Below are 20,980 nucleotides of genomic sequence, written 5' to 3'. Positions count from 1 at the left end.
GGCTGATCTTATTGAATTTTTATATTTGTCTGGGCCCTTTGTGCTACCTGTAGGAACAATGAGCTACAAATTCCAATGCACCCGCTCCTGTAACATGTTGGAAGCCCATCCCACAAAACAGCTCACTCCCAACCCCTGAGTTTACGTTCATTAAAATTATTAAATTAATTGGACATCAGAATTTTTTTCCTTTATTCCTCACATTACTTCTTCTGATGCCCACATCAACCTTCCCTCTGTTCTCCTTCATCCCTAATAGTGTGTATTTGTTATGTAATCTGTGTGTAATATTTCTAAACATGATGCACTTTCCTCACATTTTTGCCCCCTAACAGTGCTGTCAGTCCAGTTACTTTAGCTGCTCCATCATCATCTCACAATCTGCATTTCCAAAATTGAATATTTCCATTGTACTCCTTTTCTCTGTTCCTTCTTAAGCCCAACCTTAAACTTCACAACACTGTGGTCATTGTCGCCATTGTTCTCTGACGCTGACCTGCTCTACCATCTCCTGGTTGTTACTTAATATCAGGTCCAATGGCACTCTTTGCTCACATAGGTTTTTTGACCATTTGTTCCGGTAAATAATCCAATATTGTGCCCAGGGTCATGTGTTTTCTTTTAACGCACTCATAACAGATTTCCCATGCTATCCCTGGTAAATTAAGTTAATAACGTCTGTACCGCTTCCCGTATTTGCCTACAAACTTCTTGGTCCAATCCCTCCTCATGTTCTGATGATCTATAGCTAGGTTCCTGCCCCCTCATGTCCCTCATTCCTATCCACTGGGTTTCTATTTTATCCACAGCCAGACCAGATAGGCCCGTCGCCATTATAATCAAGTTCTCTTTCACATAACAGGCTACACTACCTCCTAATTTGTCTTTTCCTTTGTCTTTTACCTAATCTATGTCATTGCTGAATTAGGTCTCTGTGATGCCTATAATATTTTAGCTTCCCTCTTCATCAAGAATGCCAATCACATTCGGGCCAAGTTTACCTCCTTATCTTCTCTCAACAAAAGCTCAAGTGGGCCTGGTTTTAACTCCCCCCACCTGACGGAAACCAGACGGGGGTTGGGGGGGGGGGAAGAAGCAGTTAAGATGAGGGGAGCGAATTACCCCCCCTGATCCTGCTGCTTTTCTGCCATGTCCAGATGTTAACCTGTTCTTTTGAGAAGACAGGCAGTGGGGTCCTCTTTAAACATGCAGATCGGGGCCCGACAATATCATTGGAAGCGGAGCTGCAATTTTAGGAGGAGCGGGGGAGCAGTGACAGCTTCCCCGTCAGGCCAGACCTGCCGGGACGGGGATCGTGGGCCAGGAGAAGCAGGAGTGCTCCTCCATCTAGGCCTCACAAGGAAGCCTCGGGCCTCCCTTGCCCCGTGCTCCCCCTCCTCCCCCTGATTGTGTCCCCCACTCACCACTTACCTGGGTCTCTGACTGCAGCTTCCGTTTGCCAAATTCCCACTCCCACCCGTTGGCCAGGCAGTGGATCTGGTCGGGTTCGGGCGGGTCAAAGAGAATATTTATGGAGATGAGGGCCGGCTGGTCCTCCGTGGCCCCTAGATTCGCCTCCTGTTTCGGGCTGGCATGCACCATACCCGTCCCCTCCCCCCCTTTAAAATTGGGCCCACTCCATTAGCATCTATTCAAGCTATTTGATATATTACTGCTGAAATCACATTAGTAACCAACGTGTAATTTGCAAAATGCATTGTTCCAGGAAACAAAATCCTAATAAATCTGCACTGTACAATTGCAAATCAGTTGTGAAATGTGCAAAGTTATGACTTTGTAAAGAGTGCCGTAAGGATTTGTAGCTACATGAGTTTGTGATTGTTGGTTAATTTCAAGCTTATTAACTTTGATATACTGTATCTGCATGGCATGAGTCAGAAACAAACTCTGGCATTTTGGGTTCACCATGTACTCCCCAAAGTCACTGGACAAGAGTGAAGCCACATTCTGGATTATAATGTATCAGGTGGACTCGGAGACTTATTACTGAACCTCATAAACATTCTCTGTGTCATTGTTGGCTCAGTATCAGCAGGAGAGGTGTTTCAAAATGTAACTAAGCTCAGCCTGCATGAAGTAATCATGTACATTATGGAACACTAATAAAGATACATTTATCAACATGTTCCGTTTGTAGTTTTTAGAAATCTACTGAAGTTGCGATCTTTTTAATTTCAGGATAGCTTTTGGTTACATATAATTCTATTTAATATATTAGACCGGGGGTAAATTACATTAGTTAAATAATAGACATTTATTTGTGTTGCTGACAGCGTGAAGGCAAATCTGAATAAAGCAATATTTTAGACATTATTAACAGTGTTCAGAGTATCACTGAAAAGTTTGAACTTTCATATATATTTCATTTCTTTACCATAGAGTATTATGTGTTCAATAGTCTATTTTTAAAAAATCATACTCTGTCCATTTGTATCAGACGTTGAGCAGCCTATCCATTGGTCCATAAAGGGATCACAAAAAGGCCCCAAACTTTGTTTTGTGGGGCCAGGAGTTGTAGGAACAGTCCTAAAGTTGCCTTTTACTAGTTTGAACTTGTGTCCTTTTTGTTCTATTCTCACAATTTACTTAAAGTAATATTCCAGATTTACCTTTACATCTTGTACCATTTACTATCTATAAGACCACCTCTCAGACGCCTCCTTTCAAGGCTGGAAAGCCCAAGCTTCTCCAGTCTTTCCCCATAACTCAGACCTCTGCAAGGACAAGATATAGATTCTGGATTGTAGGAGGCAAAGTCCATTTACGGGAATTGTTCTTAAATCGGTGATGATGAGAGAAGATGCTTCTCTAGAAACCCAAATTTGTAACACTCATTCTAAAAGATAAACACAGCTCCATATATTTAAATGGGTTCGGAAACTGCTCCGCTCATTAATGGACCCGATATTAGGAGGGAGGCGGGTTGGCAGCGGGGGGTCGACTGGGCGCGTGGGTAATGCGCCCAGTGAATCCGGGGTGCTCCGCACGCGATCGCAAGTAAATTGAAGCCACTTACCTTGGCTTCCGTGTTTCGCGCTGGAAAGCTGCGCAGCAGGCGGACTGCGCACCCGCATCATAGGCTGTCAGGTGGAGGAGCCTTTTTTAAAGGGGCAGTCCTCCACTGACTGATGCTGCAGGAAGGAGCCAAAATTAAAGCATGGAGCAGCCCAGGGGGAAGGCTGCTTCCAAGTTTAATGATGCCTCACTCCAGGTCCTACTGGATGGGGTGAGGAGGAGGGGGAGGACAGATCTTCTCGCCGGTGGATGGGAGGAAGTGGCCTGCATCTGCCACCACGAAGGCCTGGATCGAGGTGGCAGAGGAGGTCACCAGCACCACCAATGTATCACACACCTGCATACAGTGCAGGAGGCACTTCAATGACCTAAGTAGGTCAGCCAAAGTGAGTACACTTACTCATTCCCCTACACTCCGTCTGCCACATCACCGCCCCCACCCCACATCTCCTTCTGCACTGCCAACACTACTCTGTCACATCACTCCTCACACCCACTGAACCCTCAGCCTCATCTTACCTGCACTTACTCACCTCCCCAGTACTCATCCCACCACTACCACTCAACCCAATCCTCATATAATCTCATGGCTCTATCTCATACTCACCCTCTGATGCATCTCTTTCACGGTCAGCCTCACCCAACCTGCCACTACCTGTGCTGCAGCCACAGGGCATGCATCACATATGTACAGTAGGAAGCGTAAGGCAAACGTGTCGTGAGCATGAAAGGGATGCACAAGGGCGTTTGAGGATTTGTCATGGTTTTTACTTATATTTGATTTCTGATCAACACACATTACATATTATATTGTCACCACTACTGCCACATCTTTGCAAATCTTGTCTGGTTTGTGCAATAATGCCCTTTCCTGAGGATCACCATGAAGTCCCACACCTGATGCCACCCATTCTGTCACCGTGGAGTGGGTGTAGGTGTATTTGCAGGGCTCTTTTGTGCAGACGACTGAGAGACGTCGGCGATGTCCCCGATGGCACCCTGGAAGGATGCGGAGGAGAAGTTGTTGAGGGCAGTGGTGACTTTGACAGCGACAGGTAAGAAGATGGTGCTCGGGCCAGACGGGAGCAGCTCGGCATGAAGGAGGCTGCAGATGTCCACAACTACATGTCGAGTGACTCTGAGCCTCCGTGTGCACTGCTGCTCAGAGAGGTCCAGGAAGCTGAGCCTCGGTCTGTAGACCCTGTGGCAAGGGTAGTGCCCTCTGCGACGCATCTCTCTCTGCGGTAGCCCTCCCTCCTGCTGTGCAGGTGGATGTGTCACAGCACTCTGTTGTAGAGCTCCACGTGTCAGAGGTGGATGGTGTGGCCGGCGAGGCTGGTGATGCTGTTCGTCCTCCGAGGAGGTCATGACTGCAGCTATGGAGGCGCCCATCCAGAAGATGGACGTTTGAGGGGGTCTGCAAGGTAGGTAAATGTGTCTGGACACCGGGGTTGAGGTTCCAAGTTGGTAAATTTTAGTGTTAGGAGGAGGGTGGTGCAGGCCAAACTTTGTCCAAAGTGACAGAGTGGCCTCCTGCAATGAGTGAGGGTCTCAACCCCCACCTGTCAAATGGACCTTTGCAGCTGCCACAGGCTGGTGGCTGCAACACGTCCATTTCAACTGGGAGTGTTTCCCCCAGTACAGGAAACATTCTCAGTTTAGATGAAAATCCCACCTCTCCTAAAATAACCTCCTAATCAGATCTGCAAACGACCTGAAGTATCAAAATAATTGATTTAAGTGGGATCCCGCAGGCTTTAATTGCCGGTGGGAGTCCCACATGCGGGGGCTGCGCGCACATCTAAGCGCGTCACTGGGGAACCCGGAAGTGGGCGGGTTGGCCCCGCCCCGGGAATCCCCAATTTTCGGAGCCCCCCCGCCACGAACGCACGCACTCGGACGTCCGAAAATCGAGCCCAATGTCTCTCCCAACAATTCCCTAATGTTGACAACTCTGATTTTCACTGAACCCGTGTTGCAAAGTGTGAATTGATTCATTCATTTTCCTTGAATGCTGATGGATTTGTTACCTTGAATAACTGTTGCTTTGATGTGAAATAGATTTGTATAATTCATACCTATAACTCAAAAGGATCCTACCTTTCAGGGTGTGCATTACTATCCTGCGTCATCTATTTATATTGTGAACTGGATTTAGTGTAGCTGGTGTGAGAACAGAATATGGAAGAGGTATAGCTATTAGATTGTAGAGCAAACGTCTGCTCAGGGAACTACTATTAAAGTGTTGGTGGTTCCATAAAATGCCAAAGTCTATAATGTCAAGAAAAGGACAAATTTAGGACAGAAGTCAGGAAACATTTCTTTAGACAGAGAAGTAAGTTTTAAGCAAGAACTTGCATTTATATTGCGCTTTTAATGACATCAGGACATCCCAAAGTCAATGAAGTACTTTTGAAGTGGAGTCACTGTTTTAATGTGGGGAAGGACGGCAGTAAATTTGCACACAGCAAGGTTCCAGAAACAGCAATGAGATTATTGACCAGATAATCTGTTTTTCGTGGTGTTGCTTGAGAGATAAATGTTGGCCAGGACATTGGGAGAACTCCCCTACTCTTCTTCAAAGATTGCCATGGGATCTTTTATATCCACCTGAGAGGACAGATGGGGTCAGTCTGCCCACCTCTACCAGTACTGCACTTCATTAGTACTACACTGAAATGTCAACCTACATTATGTGCTTAAGTCTCTGGAGTGGGATTTAAACCAACAACCTTCTGACCCAGAGGTGAGCTTGCTACCACTGAGCTAAACCTTACAGTATTTACAATTTAGTACACCAGCACAACAGATTTGCGTGACGGGACCGCATATCTGGACTTCTGATCTGGAGATCAGTGCAGCATATTTTGCATCCTTAATGGATGCACAATAATGCGGGCTGCAAATCTGTGTGCAGACCTCTATTGTGAGCACCTCCGTTCAGTCCACAAGCGTGACCCTGAGCTTCCGGTCACTTGCTATTTTAATTCTCCGTCCCACTTCCACTCTGACCTCTCTGTCCATGGCCTCCTACACTGTTCCAATGAAGCTCAACGTAAACTCGAGGAACAGCACCTCATCTTTCAATTAGGCACTTTACAACCTTCTGGACTCAACATTGATTTCAATAACTTCAGATCATAACCACTGCTCCTATTTTTTTCGTACAGCAGATGCTGGTAATGGTTCGGCTGTTACTATTTACAGCTCCTCTAGACCCATCTTTTGTTTCTTTACTTATCCCTTCACCACCCCTTTTTGCCTTGCATCATCATCCCTTTTGTCACTTACATCGAGTTACATCAAAACTACAGCATTGAAACAGGCCATTCAGCCCAACTGGTCTATGCTGGCATTTATGCTGCACACGAACCTCCTCCCTCCCTATTTCATCTAACCCTATCAGGATATCCTTCTATTTCTTTCTCCCTCATGTGCTTATCTAATTTCCCTAAATGCATCTATGCTATTTGCCTCAACTACCCCTTGTGGTAGCGCATTCCACATTCTCACCACTGTTTGGGTAAAGAGGTTTCTCCTGGATTCCCTATTAGATTTATTAGCGACTATTTTATATTTATGATCTCTAGTTTTGGACTCCCCCACAAGTGGAAACATTTTCTCTATGTCCACCTTATCAAAACCTATCATTATCTTAAAGACCTTTATCAGTTCACCCCTCAGCCTTCTCTTTTCTTTCCACATTTTTTTTTCCACATCGTTCACCTGAGGAAGGAGGTAGCCTCCGAAAGCTTGTGAATTTAAAATAAAATTGCTGGACTATAACTTGGTGTCGTAAAATTGTTTACAATTCTCTTTTCCAGAGAAAGAGTCCCAGCCTGCTCGCCCTTTCCTGATAAGGATATCCTCTCTGTTCTGGTATCATCCTTGTGAACCTAATCACTCCTGCCTCCACCCAGGCCTTCCCTTTTGTTCTTTCCTCCCTCTCTTTTTCCCGTGGCTCTATACTTGCTTTAAAACTGTGAAATCTCAAACTTCTTTTAGTTCTGATGAAACGTTAACTCTGTTTTCCTCAACACAGATGCTGCCTGACCTGCTGAGTATTTCCAGCATTTTCTGTTTTTATATTAGTGCAGATCTCTATGCCTGAATTCCCAATATGCATGAAACTCTGCATTGGGAATGTTGGAATGGATTCCAGGAAGTCTGGTTGAAGCCAGGACACTGGACCTTCTAATTTAATCTTGTACCAGTTTGTATTTAAATCGTAGCCTAACCAAAAATCGTTCCCTAATAGATGGTCCTCACAGATTAGTTTAATCATTACTGTAAATCTGCTCATTTTCCCTGGGTTAAATTTTCGTGAGCACCCAGTTTAACAATAAACTTGTATGGTTTTAATTTACAGCCTGATCACCCTTGACCTCTACTTTTGGGGTTAATGGGAAGTGTTTGGGATATTTTAAAGTTTGCAAAAAAAAGTGCAAAATTTACGAAAAAATTAAAGGCCACGCGGAAATAACGAAATTTGCGAGGGATCTTCCACTTTGCGACACTCACCCCAATTTAAAATGGTGCAAATGCTCCTCGTACTGAATGTATCAGATTGCTACAGACTTCTCAACCAATCCTCACCGACCTGCAACAACCTAACTTTGCTGCCCGACAGCACGCATGCGCACTCCGGCCGGCGGCGCGCCGTCACGTGAGGCGCCACGACGCGCTGCGTCATCCGTCGCCTTGGGAACGACGCTTTTGTTGGGAGCGAAGGGGACGCTTATAAATGTGCACTGTTTTGAAATTTAAAAATGTAAGTGCGACAGGGAAGAACGCTTAACATGTCACACTTTCTAAAAAGTGTAGCCGAATGCAGGAACTGAGAGGTACGTGTGGCTCCGGCGGCGGAATGTCTTCTTTAAATATAAAAGGCGCTTTTTAATGAGGGTCACACGCCGTTTGCGCGTCAGCCTAACTTGATATTAGGCCGCGGTGGTGATTGACAGTCGCCCCGTCCAATCATAAGGTCCCTTTTCGTTTCCGGTGCCGCTGTGTCAATCGGCGAGGGCGGTGCCCCGACTGCTATCACGCTTGGTTGTGGTGCGGGGCTTCGGTGCCCACTGAAGTCGCTGGGAGCCGGCCAAGGGACGGCCCGACACTGCGCCCTTCGGCTTGTGAGCCCCCACCCCCCCCCCACCCCCACCACGGAGAGGTGTGTAACTTGCGGAGGTTTACTGCAGCAGCGGCGCCCATCAGTGCGGCCCGTAGTACCAGCTGGCCCTGCCAGTCCGATGTGTCTGGTACATTCAGGACATGAGGAGTGGGGCGTTGTGCATTGTAAAATGTTACCTGCCTTGGATTGAGGAGTTTTACCAGGGAATTTACTGGAAAAGATGCACTTGAAAAAAGTGCAGCAGCTACTGTAGGTTTAAATATATGTTAAATTGCAATGGATTTTTAAAAACACATGTCTTTTTTAATTCACAAAACGGATTCATAGTCCAGAATTATGGATTTTCTACACCTTGTTTTTCTCCTGTCTTAATTAATCTCCACATCTTAATTAAGGTCACATTAATAAGTTGACAACCTCAGCGGTTTTATAAATTTCTCCTATATGGAAGAAAGTAAATGATTGTGCCACCAGATTGCGTTTTTTTTTATTGATGGCATTTCCAATCATTAAAATTGGGGGAAAAAAGCAGCGAAAATTAGCATGATTTAAATTTATCCCAGGCAATGAAAAGAACAATTTTCCTCATTGGGCTCTCAAGAAAGTGTATTTGTATTATGAAGCTATTCTAGATATAGGTGTTCACATTTTTGAAGCTATTCTACATCCAGATAGGAAGGAACAACTTTAATAGAAATAGAACCATTTTTATTTTTCTTAACTATACAACTGTGCAAAGCATATCTTAAAGTTTTAAATGTTATCAGTTACCAAATGTGTTAAATAAGTGTTGCCATTTTCAAAATCTATACTTTGTAATGTACAAATAATTTAAATATTGCAAAATAATTTGCTTACTCTGGGGTAATTAAAATGTACTTTCATATTCTTGATGTTTATTTCATCTGTATGCAAAATCAGGTTTTAAAAATAAGAGAAGCCAGGAAAAGCAGTGACTACAAGATTGTTGATATGCTGCAATTTGGGTTAAAGAAATGGCAGTTATTTAATTAATTCACTTCTGCCTTTACTAAAGAAGAGGATGGCAAATGGCCTAAATTAGACAGTGAACTTTCAGGAGAATCAAAAGAGGAATAGGATAATATGCAGGTAGTAATGGATGTTAATATATATATTTTCCTCTTGATTCTCCTGGAAGTCTATCTGTCCATCTATCTACTCATGTACTCACAAATCATAAAGGAGATAGGGATGGAAATTACTGATGTTTTATGAAATCTTTGTAAATTTAAGAGAGGTTCCTGAGATTTGGAAAGTTGTTAAAGTATTTCAAAGACTACAGAGGGACATTCCTGAATGTAGACCGGCAAATTTAGCACCAGTAGTAGGGAGAGTCATTGAAACGATTTGAAGGGATCTGTTAGTTGAATGTTTGGAAACACAACTTGTTACAAAACAGTCTGTGGATTTAGGAAGAGGTATTTTTTTCAAAAATATGAATTGATGTAGAAACAGGAGTGTCGTGGAGTATCCATGTGGCCAAATGCTGTATACTGACTTTTAATTTCTAATGACCAATTTAGGCTCATTTTTGAATTGCTAAAAATGCTGGTATACATTTGACATGCAACTGTTAGAACTTGGTTTTGGTATCTGAGCAAGCTAAGGAGTTCTTCCTTGCTGATACCCCTAGCTTCCTTTTGAAATACCTCAACGTGGCCCTGTGGGCTGTGTTCAGTAGGTATTGTGTGTTTGTGGGCACTGTGCTCAATGAGTCGTGCTAATGAATTAGGTTTTTGTAGTGTTTGAAATTTGTTTCTTGAGGACTTTCTTCAGATATCGAGCGCTTGCAAGCAGTTGGGTGTGAGTTGCGGTTAAAGTTTTGTATGTTATCATCTCATCTTGAATTTCTTCCCTGCAGCTGAAGTTCAGTTGCTATTGCCCCACAGCTATAACCCCCAGATTTTATGTCACAGGTCAGTTGCAGCACTTGATTTTTGCACTGCATGCCAGTTCCTGTGTGCAACTTTCAGCCCGTGGGCCAGTGCCAATTCCTGCTCTCTCGACTTTTGCCCTGCAGGCCAGCTCCTGCTGCCAACTTTTGCCCTGCAGGCCAAGGTACTTTATAGGGGTACAGTGAACATGAGCAGAAAGAGGGAGGGACTCATGAGAGGTGACCAAAAGCAAGGCCAAGGAGGCAGGTGTTGAGAGAGGGAGCAAGGTGGCAGGATTTGGGCAGTTTAGAAAGAGTGTTACTGAATGCAGGAGTATGATGGCATAAGGCTGTGCCGGTGATAATTCAGTGAAAGGAGGGGGTACACACAGGTCAGAATCGACATTTTCAGGAAGTGATTTTGCATGTATATGGGTGTTACTGTATATGGTGTTGGTCAAACACTACCTGGATTGTTGCTCACTTAATCATAATGCAGAATATTATCACCCTGGAGCACAGGTGAGAAATCAATACTCTGTTGGGATTCCAGAACCGAAGTTGTGAAGGAAAGCAGGAGTTACTTTATTTTGTAACAAAAGTTCTTCGAGGTGACCTAATTGAAGTTTTCAAAATTAGGAAAGGAATCAATAAGTTTGACTCAGGCAAATTGTTGACTGTCTGCAGGATTCAAATACCAGAGGACCCCGGTCTACCGATTTAGAAAGGAGTAAGAAAAGAAGTGGAGCAGAACTTTCTCACGCAAGAGGTAACAGACTTGCAGAATGTGTTATCAGCGAAGGCTATTAAAGCACAGTATGAATGTGTTCAAGTTGCATGTGCTGAGGCGGAGTCAACGGATAGGGTGAGAAGGTGGGTAGTCGGGGTTGAGAATCAAAAAGGGACAGACTAATTGTATCTAATTGCCTTTTCCTGGTTCTAAAAGTTCTTCTGTTATCACCCTTTCATATACTGCCATTCTTTGAAATAACCTCAACAAATCATGATCAATAATGTGTTAGTGAGGTGCAGAAGCTGTAATGGTGGTGTGTTGGGCTGTCATTTAGATGGCCTGACATTGAACCTGAGTTTATTTACATTCAGACTTGTTAACATTGTGCAGGAGTCTTTTGTCATCCAGTTTGTAGCTGCACTATAAAGTGGAGTGGCAGGAGATCTAGTTTGACTTACTAAAGCATATCTTTTATTGGCCACTAAAAAGTGGCATGAATGACTACCATGGATAAATCTACAACCCATATCCCACTGTTTTATCAACTTGAGATGGGAGGAAGGCAGCAGAAAGAACATCAAGAAGTAAAATTAAGATTTAAAAATAAATGATGCACACTGTAAAACATTACAGCATTAAGCAAGATGTCCTCAATCACTGGTGACATAAAGGAATGTTCAGTAAGCGTATCCAAGATTTGGGCTGCTCTGTTTGCCGTTTAGAACAATGGGGCAGAGTGAATAAATAGCTCAGGTTTGTACCAACATGCAACTTGGATTTGTATTGTAAATGTTTGAATATGAGTAAATGTTTGTACAGAAAGAGCCAGTCGAGCAGAAGGCTCCGTCCGGTGTGATGAATGGTGTCTCAGAAGCTGGTAGTGGAGAAATAACACTTCAGTTGGTGGCTGTTTTTAATAAAACCATCCACTGATCAAACAAGCAGGCAAGGGAGGTGTGTTCATATGTTTTTTCATTGAGCGACTATCATTGCTGAAACAATATTTCATGAGCTACACACTTGTCAGAAAACTGCAGTATTAGATTAGAAACATTTCTTGGGGTTCTCTCATTGGATACCATGGGAGGAAAAGAGAGCATTGTGTTGGCTCCTTGTCCTTTTTAAACACAGTTCACTATTGTGGTGGGGGTGAGGGAAATGCTGGTATTTTTATATGGTTGATTCTTGCAGCACAAACTACTGTTCGCCAAGTATAATATGTAATGCTAAAAGTTGAAAAAATTATTTGTAACAACATTAATGCATTATAAAATATTCTTTATAAGGACTTTGGTGATATTGGAATTGTGACTGGACCTCGCTGTTATTCACATTAAACCTCTATCTTATCAGAAGTAATTCTCAAGAATATAAGGATGAATTGGAGAGGTTTCAGAGAAGAGCGGCAACAATAATGTTTACAAGCCTTAAGGCTTAAGGTTATGAAAAAAACTCACCGAGCTGAACTTTTTTATTTATAGAAAATCATTTTTGGGATGGGGTTACATAGTATAGAAAGGCATGGAAAATGCAAGCAATGATTTATCATCGATGGTAAACAAGTAGTCAGGCTTGAATAATGGGGTGGTTACATGTTCTGAAATTTTGTTCATCTCTTGTGACAAAAAATTGTGGAACTTACTGTGAGGAGATTAAACAAGTGGAATTTAATCAGGTAAATAATCTGTGGAAGGAGTGGGATTGTTGGGCTGAATCATGTTTTCTCGTGCTTTCTTGTGTTCCAATAAGAAATTACGGGACAATCAAAGATATTTCTGTCATCCTCCAACATACTCGCAATGTATATTGGACCACAGGTCCGACTACCTGTTTGGGCAATGAAGCATTGGTAACGCAGCACCAAACTCTTGCTGATTAGTTTACGTTCGCTTCTTAGTGTCCCTTCATCTAAACACTCAATTGCATTAAAAGGAGCAAGATTGAGTGGCAAGAATAATCCCAAAGGTGTGCCTATTTTATCAGTCAGGTTCTCCGTCTGCCAAACAGTTGCTGGTATAATGAACCCTTAGTTATACGCCTGCCTTTGTGTTTATTATTGTCTGTCCAACTTTTTGTTTTGACTTGATATTTGTCTGTTATGCCCAATTTCCCCCCAAAAAGTACTTTATATAAAATTAATTCTTCTTCAGTTTTGTAATGTACTTTTTTTTTTTGTTTATTGACAGAAAAGAACTTTATAGTCAGTGCAGTCTTCATCTTGACCAGCATTTAATGCACTTCCTTATCCTTAGTTTTTTGTTTTCAGTGTGTTTGCTATTCATTATTGTCTGTGTTTTTTCCCTTTCTCTTAAATTATTACTGTCAGGGCTTGCATGTACATGCTGACTGCTGCCTTATCAGATCTGCTTTATATGTCAGTTGTATCAATAGTTCAGCTTACAGGCTTGACACAGGGCCAAGATTTTGTTTTTGTTGGGGCTAATTTGCACTAACTTTTTTTTAATGGGACATCAACAATACTTAACAAAAGCAGATCAGTCAGGACCTGCAAAGAGAAAAGATAAGTTAACATTTTGGGTGTAATCCTTCATCAGAACTGAGACATATTAATCTCTTCTTCCCACCCCAGTGGTGACTATGTATTGTTTTGAAACTTTTCTGTTGTGAAGGGAATCGGAACATAATGTGGCACATCATTGTGAAACAGCAATGGCATTCTAATATTGTGCTGTTAGTCACCATGAACACAGTGTAGCAGTACTGTTACACTGTTGATTTATATACGTTCTTAAAATTTATAGCAGAGTCAGACTGTCTTCACCCTGTCCTTGGTTGAACAAGAGTTCTGAACAGCATCCAGCCATTTCCAATTGTGAGTATTTTCCATGGAATCATGCATTTTTTTGAGGGCATCAGTATGGGGACCTAAACTGAGTTACGTGCAACCATCTCTTTCTCCTGCCTTTCAGTTCTCCTGATGCCCAGTGCCAGTAAACAGTCAGTGTGCCACTGTATACTCTTGAAACTATAAGTAAAATATATAACATGATAAGCAAATATGTAAATGTATGTAAAACTGCAGAAAAAAATATTTTAAAACATTTAAAATAGTTTTTTAGTTGCCTCAAGCATGATTTCAGCCCATACTGATGGGATGAAAATCTTGACACTGGGTGAAGAATACAGTGAAGCCCTAAATTATCTGAAACTGTGGCTCATGGGCACAAATCCCCCAAAACCTGGTTCCAGTTGGCATTATCTCCACTGATGGACTGATGCTTGTTTAGTAAATGAGGTCTATGATTCTGCTTCTAGGATAAGGGAATCATTTAGCAGCATAAATACCAGGAGCTGGCTCACAGACATGGATACCTCAGCATTATACTCAAACAAATAGCAGTATAAATGCGACTAAAGCAGAATCTGAGAGAGGCCTCAGAGTATGAGGCATGGAAGTTTGAATTTGGGATAAAAGCATTGTTGCACAATGGAAAGAGTGTTTTACCCATGGCACAGCTCACCTAGAAATTGTCAATTCGGTGCAAAAAGGGAAGAATGTTCTGTTCCTCAGAATAGACATCTTTCATCTTGGGATAAATGGTTCATTCTCGGACTGGCAACCAGTGGCCAGTGGTGTTCCGCAGGGTTTGGTGCTGGGTCCCCAACTCTTTACAATCTATATTAACAATTTGGAGGAGGGGACCGAGTGTAACATATCAAAGTTTGCAGATGATACAAAGATGGGAGGGAAAGTAGAGAGTGAGGACAAAAAACCTACAAGGGGATATAGACAGGCTGGGTGAGTGGGTGGAGATTTGGCAGATGTAATACAATATTGGAAAATGTGAGGTTATGCACTTTGGCAGGAAAAATCAGAGAGAAAGTTATTATCTTAATGGCAAGAAACTGGAAAGTACTGCAGTACAAAGGGATCTGGGGGTTCTAGTGCAAGAAAATCAAAAAGTTAGTATGCATGTGCAGCAGGTGATCAAGAAGGCCAACGGAATGTTGGCGTTTATTGCTAGGGGGATAGAATATAAAAACAGGGACGTATTGCTGCAGTTATATAAGGTATTGGTGAGACCGCACCTGGAATACTGCATACAGTTTTGGTCTCCATACTTAAGGAAAGATATACTTGCTCTCGAGGCAATACAAAGAAGTTTCACTCGGTTAATCCCGGGGATGAGGGGGCGGACATACGAGGAGAGGTTGAGTAGATTGGGACTCTACTCATTGGATTCAGAAGAATGAGAGGCGATCTTATTGAAACATATAAGATTGTGAAGGGGCTTGATCGGGTGGATGCGGTAAGGATGTTCCCAAGGATGGGTGAAACTAGAACTAGGGGGCATAATCTTAGAATAAGGGGCTGCTCTTTCGAAACTGAGATGAGGAGAAACTTCTTCACTCAGAGGGTAGTAGGTCTGTGGAATTTGCTGCCCCAGGAAGCTGTGGAAGCTACATCATTGAATAAATTTAAAACAGAAATAGACAGTTTCCTAGAAGCAAAGGGAATTAGGGGATACGGGGAGTGGGCAGGAAATTGGACATGAATTTAGATTTGAGGTTAGGATCAGATCAGCCATGATCTTATTGAATGGTGGAGCAGGCTCGAGGGGCCGATTGGCCTGCTCCTGCTCCTATTTCTTATGTTCTTATCTTACTGCAACTTTTTTAAATCATGAGCTATAACTATAAATTGGTGTCTCACATTTTAATATTTTCACCACTTTCTGCTGAGTCTGTTTTCTTTTAAATTGTCTGCAGAGTGTGGAATTTTACAAAGTGTACCTCAATCTAGTCAGGGCATACCATGAGGGGGGGTGTGTGTGTATATATTTTGAGTGCCTGATGGCTAGAAATGCTGCCCTTCAAACCTGACATTAAAGACTTAATTTCAACATTATAGATCCCTTTTTTCACTATTCAAAGAAGTGCAGGGAGTTCTCAAGGTCCTGGCCATCAAATAACAGGTTAAGTGGTCATTCATCTCGTTGCTGTTTGCAGAACATTCATGGTGCAGAATGGTTGCTGCGTTTTGCCTAATTAACAATACACTGTATTCTAAACATCGTTACATTTGCATGAAGTGCTTTGTGATGTTTCATTGTGATAGCACTTGCATCTGCTTAGTGCTTTATCATTAATCTGTTTTATTTACAGTTATGAAAGAATGAAATGGCGGCTGCAGAACCAACTAGTAGACCACCCTCGGGGTCCAAAAGCATTTCTTCCTTTGAACCTTCTGTACACTCCATTATAGAACCCAACACCAGCACCATGAATATTCCAAGGCCTAAATCTGCCAAAGGTCGTAGTCGCCCGAACTCTGCTTACATTCACAGCCCAGAGACCTGCTCTTATCCCATTCCAGTTCCGTCTGTTTTTAGTGATCTGAGCAGCAGTCCTCCACTTCCACCTTCTGTGTCAAATCCACCTACCAGGATCACTCGAGTGACTAAAGAGGAAGTCCCAGAACTTCTTCATCAAATTCCATCTCGGCCATCCTCATCTTTAAATAGGTACAGAGTTCTACCATCTATTGGGAGGAGAGAATCCAGTGATATTGGAATAAAGAGTATTGCACAACAAACCAATGAACTTAATCTGCATGCTGACCTTGAAGAAAAATTTAAATCGCACCAGGAAAAGAAGCCGTCTCTCTCTAAATCCAGCAGCGTGACCTCAAAAACACAGTTGTTCCCGAGTCAAACAGCCTTTGTACCTGATGAGCCTTCAGAATCCGAGCCAAGATTGCGACTTGCTGTGAGGTACCCGTCGGGCCAGAGATTTGAGCGCTGCTTCAGGCCTTCAGACACACTACAAACAATCCTGTCTGTGGCTGAATGGAAGAGTAACGCCAACTATACTAACTCTGTGGTTGAAACCATGGATGTGCCTAGGAGAAGCTTTAATGACCTGTCAAAGACACTGGAGGAATGTGGAATTCAAAATAAATCAGTTCTTTGTATCTTACAAGATGAGGGTGATTAGTACTTAATGTGTTAGAGACTGTATCCCTTTTTCTATTGTGTAATGAAAAAGGATGTCAAAAATATGATCCACTCTACATTTTGTCAAAATTCCAGTTTAATTACTAAAGATTCCCGAGCATGGACTAAGTGATGGGGCAAACTAGATGACTTAAATGGCCTTTTCTTACATTCTAAAGAAAAGGATGGTTGAGTTAGTGAAAGGGACAGCAATTGAGTTTGTAATCTGAATCTTTTCTGACCATTTATCTTTAGTACAATGGGTGTACAGTAATGATGCACCCATTGAGACAGTGAAGAAATCCCAAATATAAGAACAACTCATGGGTAGTTTACAACCCCAAATGTTGAATTTAGTGTAGGTCAACTATGATAAATAACATATGTTTACTGTTACACTAGTCCTTCCCTTATGTAAAGCAATAAGAATTGCTGGACTCTGGTATTTTTTGTGTATTTTAGTGGAAAGTACATGCTAGGCAAAGGACAAACATGTAGTGGTAGGTACAAGTCATTCCATATACTTCACAAAAAAGGTTATGCTGCAGGACTAAAGTCATGGTTACATTTTCTCTCGATATTAGATATTTCTTCACTACTTCACTGATATTCTTTTTATGCATGCTCCTGTTAACTATCAAGATGTCCCCTTTTGCTATCGCCTAAGCTCAATATTTCCCTAGAAACCTTAATTCACAGTAGTCCATTTTCTGTCCAGTATCACTTTAATAATATGACTACTTGTGACAGATCTGTAACCTTCTTATTCGATTGTTACAAGATAAGCACCAAGACATCAAGCAATTTTCAGCTGTTAAAAGCTCATTAAATATATTGAAAGCTGCTGCAGGAGATGCTCTTTTTAAGAGCAAATCTTTTTGCTTAAGGTGAGTGGGTTGTTGAATTTGGCCATAGAGTCTTTAAGTGCAATTAAAGGAGCAGATCCAAATAGCCGTTGTAACTGTTCCTAAGGCTTAATGCTCAAAAACTGTCTACCACAAAAAAATGGCTGGTATGGAAATAATAAATAGAGCAGTTATCAGATATAGTCTGCTGCAATGATCAGAAACTTAATTGTATGTTTTTAAAGTGATTTCTTCATGTAAAAATCTCCATTTACAGTCCCTTTTTTTTTCTAGGTAGATGTGCAAATCGGGTGGAAGTCCTGTTAATTTAAATTGGGTACCTGTTGGTTGAGAGAAGCTTGTTACTTAAGGCATGTGGTTTACTCGAGGTGAGGTAGGGTAGATTGTGCATTAGAAGTCTGAATTGGTCATTTCTCTGATGGAGTAAGACTTCGTAAATGGCGCTGTGCCCACAGTATAATGCTGACCACGCACCCCAGGCTCATCTGCTCATACACTGGAGACAAAAAGAAAATGGGCAAATTCTGACAATAAGCAGAAATGTAGTAGGTCAGTCAGTATGTGAAAGAAAGATAGACAAGAGATCCTACATAATAATATGTTAACCTAAGAGTTTAACCAGAAATGTTAACTGGTCTTTCTCTTTCAATTGCTGACTGATCTGTGCATCTTCTGCATTTTCTGTTTTTATTCCTGATCATACAAATTCTTCAGGAACTGGTGACTGGAAAAAAAAAATACTATTCTGAAATATTGTCACCAAATGTAAATAAAATATTTTGAAGCCATTATTGATGTGTCTGTTCTGAAAAATGCTGCTGTGCCTTAGTAAAAGGGATATTTTCTCTTGTGCATTTGCCTCTTAAAATTCACCTAGATTTCAATCTATATTTTATAGAAGGTCTGGAAGTGAGCAGTCTGTAGCCAACATTTGGAGGACGTTACCAGTCTATTGTGGAAAATAGGGCTCGATCACATTTGTTCAAATGTTAATCTAACATTTTCCTAGTAGTCTACCCATTCTGAACCGCCTCCATTTCATGGCAAGGATAATAATATAGATGTTGATTTGTAAAGATTTCAAATAGAAAATGAGCCCATTGAATACCTAATTCTTCTCATAGTAGCAATTTGTGATGTCCATTACTGCTGAAAGTGGGAAATATGATTTTTGAACACTTTTCTTTGAATAAAGTGAACAGTTTTAACAGTGCATTTGGTTTAGATGCAGTAAAAAGTCAGCTTAATATGTAAGCATTTTATTTATGTTAAACCATTACTTCTCACCAGTACAGTCTACTCATCTTAATTTGAAGTTTCTTACTGCGAATTGTCTGTTGATTTGAATTGAATTCTTGCAACAAAAAAGCTTTTTGTGCTATTGTATTGAAATTTCTTAATTTGTACTATTAGATAATTCATCTTTTAGCACAAAAATAACAATTAACAGGAGAAAATTCTGTGTATCTAGCCTTTTGAAATATTTACTTTCAGTCTTGGACTATGCCTTAAATTTAAATAATGAAAGATGTTAAAGTCCTTTCCCTGAGACTGATATTTGGTGTAACCATATCAGTGCACAGCCAAATATTATTGGTGCTTGAAGAAATTGTGATCAAAACACGGTGTGATTTCATCTGCTGCAGGAAGGTGGGTGTGACCGAAAGGGCCATTTAAAGTTTGGGAGGAGACTCACTTGTTTCTTTCCCCCTAAAGAAGCCTCATTGATAAATAGGAAGTTTTTCATTTAATGCAGCTGTGTGCCTCTGCCTCATTGTTTTTAAGTTTTTTTTTTCTTTGACCATATCAATATGTAGATAGACAAATGAGTATTTAATGCTTTTAAACTATTAAGTGTATAATTAAAGAGTGGCTATTCTATTTTTTCAAAGATGAAATCTTGATAATTTTAAATTTTTTTGAGAAGGAAAACATTCATTTCTAATCTACTGGTCATACAATGCCAATATGGTTATGGTATGACTTTCACTATGTCCTTGCTTTTTGTTTACATTGCTTGTGTCAAATATAGCATTGAATATGCACAATACACAACAGAACTAGGAAAATGTAAGAAATGGTTGTGGTTAGAACAATTCAATTTGTTTTGATTTACGTGGAGTCTCTGTTCAAACACATGACCATTTTTAAAAATCCTTCACTTATTGGCATAGTGAATAATACATTTTCCAAGTGAAATCTTGACTTTTGACTTCTCAAGTTCAAAGACCAGTACTTCATTAAACTTTCCATATCTTCTCATGATTGAACTAAAAGTTGGATTCCACTCTTATGGCATTTTGCTGACACTCTTGTATGCAGCCATTTTAAAAGTTGTTGTATTATCTACAAGCAAATAATGATGTCACCTGAGTTTTACTCCATTTGGAATATTGGTTCTGCATTTCATTAATATAGGCACTACACATACATATAAAATACTGAGTACAGTGAAACAAATTTACTTAGCACACTGCTTTATTTTCTCTATTAAATCACCTTGGGTAGCCAACACATAACTAAAGCTTTTCATGCCCTATTTTGTGTCCATATGGATGGCAAATTGAGTGTGGACAGGCCAGAATCCCCTGTTGAGCAAACCTGAGCTAATTAGTAAAATTTCTCATTGTGTTCTAACTCTATCTCTGACTAGCATTTGCATTTAGAGAGATTGACCTGACCGCAAAGCCTTGTGAAATTACCCTTTAATTTCTTAACTGTTGCAGCATTAATCATCTGACAGTGTATCTGCTGTAACTCTTTTCTGATTGCTTTGCATTTTATTTCATTGATTTATTTGTATATTTTGCTTAATATAGTTTATTTAATATAGCAAGAGGGATTCACTATTATCTGAACACCTGATTTGGTGTTGGTTATATTTCAACAAAATATTTAACTAAGAAAGTCACTTAGAATTAAGTACACTTCTACTAACTGTAGGTACCATCTGCCACTGGTGCAGCTATCTTTTTCCCAGTGGTATAATAATGTTTGTAGTTAACCAATCACTTTTTCAATAAAAGCACAAATGATTTAATTTACTTTGTCTTGCCTTTTAAAATTCACTTCAGGGACTGTGTATTACAACATACGATAATATTGTAATTTCATCGATGGGATCTGTTTCCCGTTTTGACCAAAGAAGAGGAATATAGTGGTAAATTCACTAAAAATAAAAAGAACTGCATGGTACAACAGGCAAAACTCAGTGCCTTCTTTCACCCTTTCAGTCAAGAGTGACAAGATAGAAACATCTGGGAAGCTATTTGTGTCCTCTTCCGTGAAGACAGAACCAAAGTATTTGTTTAATTGCTCTGCCATTTCCCTGTTCCCCATTTTTAATTCTCTTGTTTCTGACTG

General features: G+C 41.0%; 1 protein-coding gene across 4 annotated transcripts; it reads left to right on the top strand.

Annotated features, from left to right (window-relative positions):
* The first annotated feature begins 7,734 nt into the window (after window positions 1-7,734).
* Window positions 7,735-20,657, top strand: ubxn10 (UBX domain protein 10). Of its 4 annotated transcripts, none has more exons than XM_067970475.1 (3): window positions 7,735-7,880; window positions 10,749-10,830; window positions 15,922-20,657. In XM_067970475.1, exon 3 carries the CDS (start codon window positions 15,937-15,939, stop codon window positions 16,750-16,752), a length of 816 nt encoding a protein of 271 aa, XP_067826576.1. In that variant the 5' UTR covers window positions 7,735-7,880; window positions 10,749-10,830; window positions 15,922-15,936; the 3' UTR covers window positions 16,753-20,657. The 4 variants fall into 4 exon arrangements, with proteins under 4 accessions (XP_067826576.1, XP_067826578.1, XP_067826577.1 ...); XM_067970476.1 differs by lacking the exon at window positions 7,735-7,880 and adding an exon at window positions 8,064-8,416; XM_067970477.1 differs by lacking the exon at window positions 10,749-10,830.
* The last annotated feature ends 323 nt before the right edge of the window (window positions 20,658-20,980 follow it).

The sequence above is a fragment of the Heptranchias perlo genome, chromosome 32 (genome assembly GCF_035084215.1).
Source record: "Heptranchias perlo isolate sHepPer1 chromosome 32, sHepPer1.hap1, whole genome shotgun sequence".
Lineage (NCBI taxonomy): Eukaryota > Metazoa > Chordata > Chondrichthyes > Hexanchiformes > Hexanchidae > Heptranchias > Heptranchias perlo.
The sequence above is the reverse complement of the archived record's forward strand: the minus strand, read 5'-3'. Positions and strand labels throughout refer to the sequence as shown.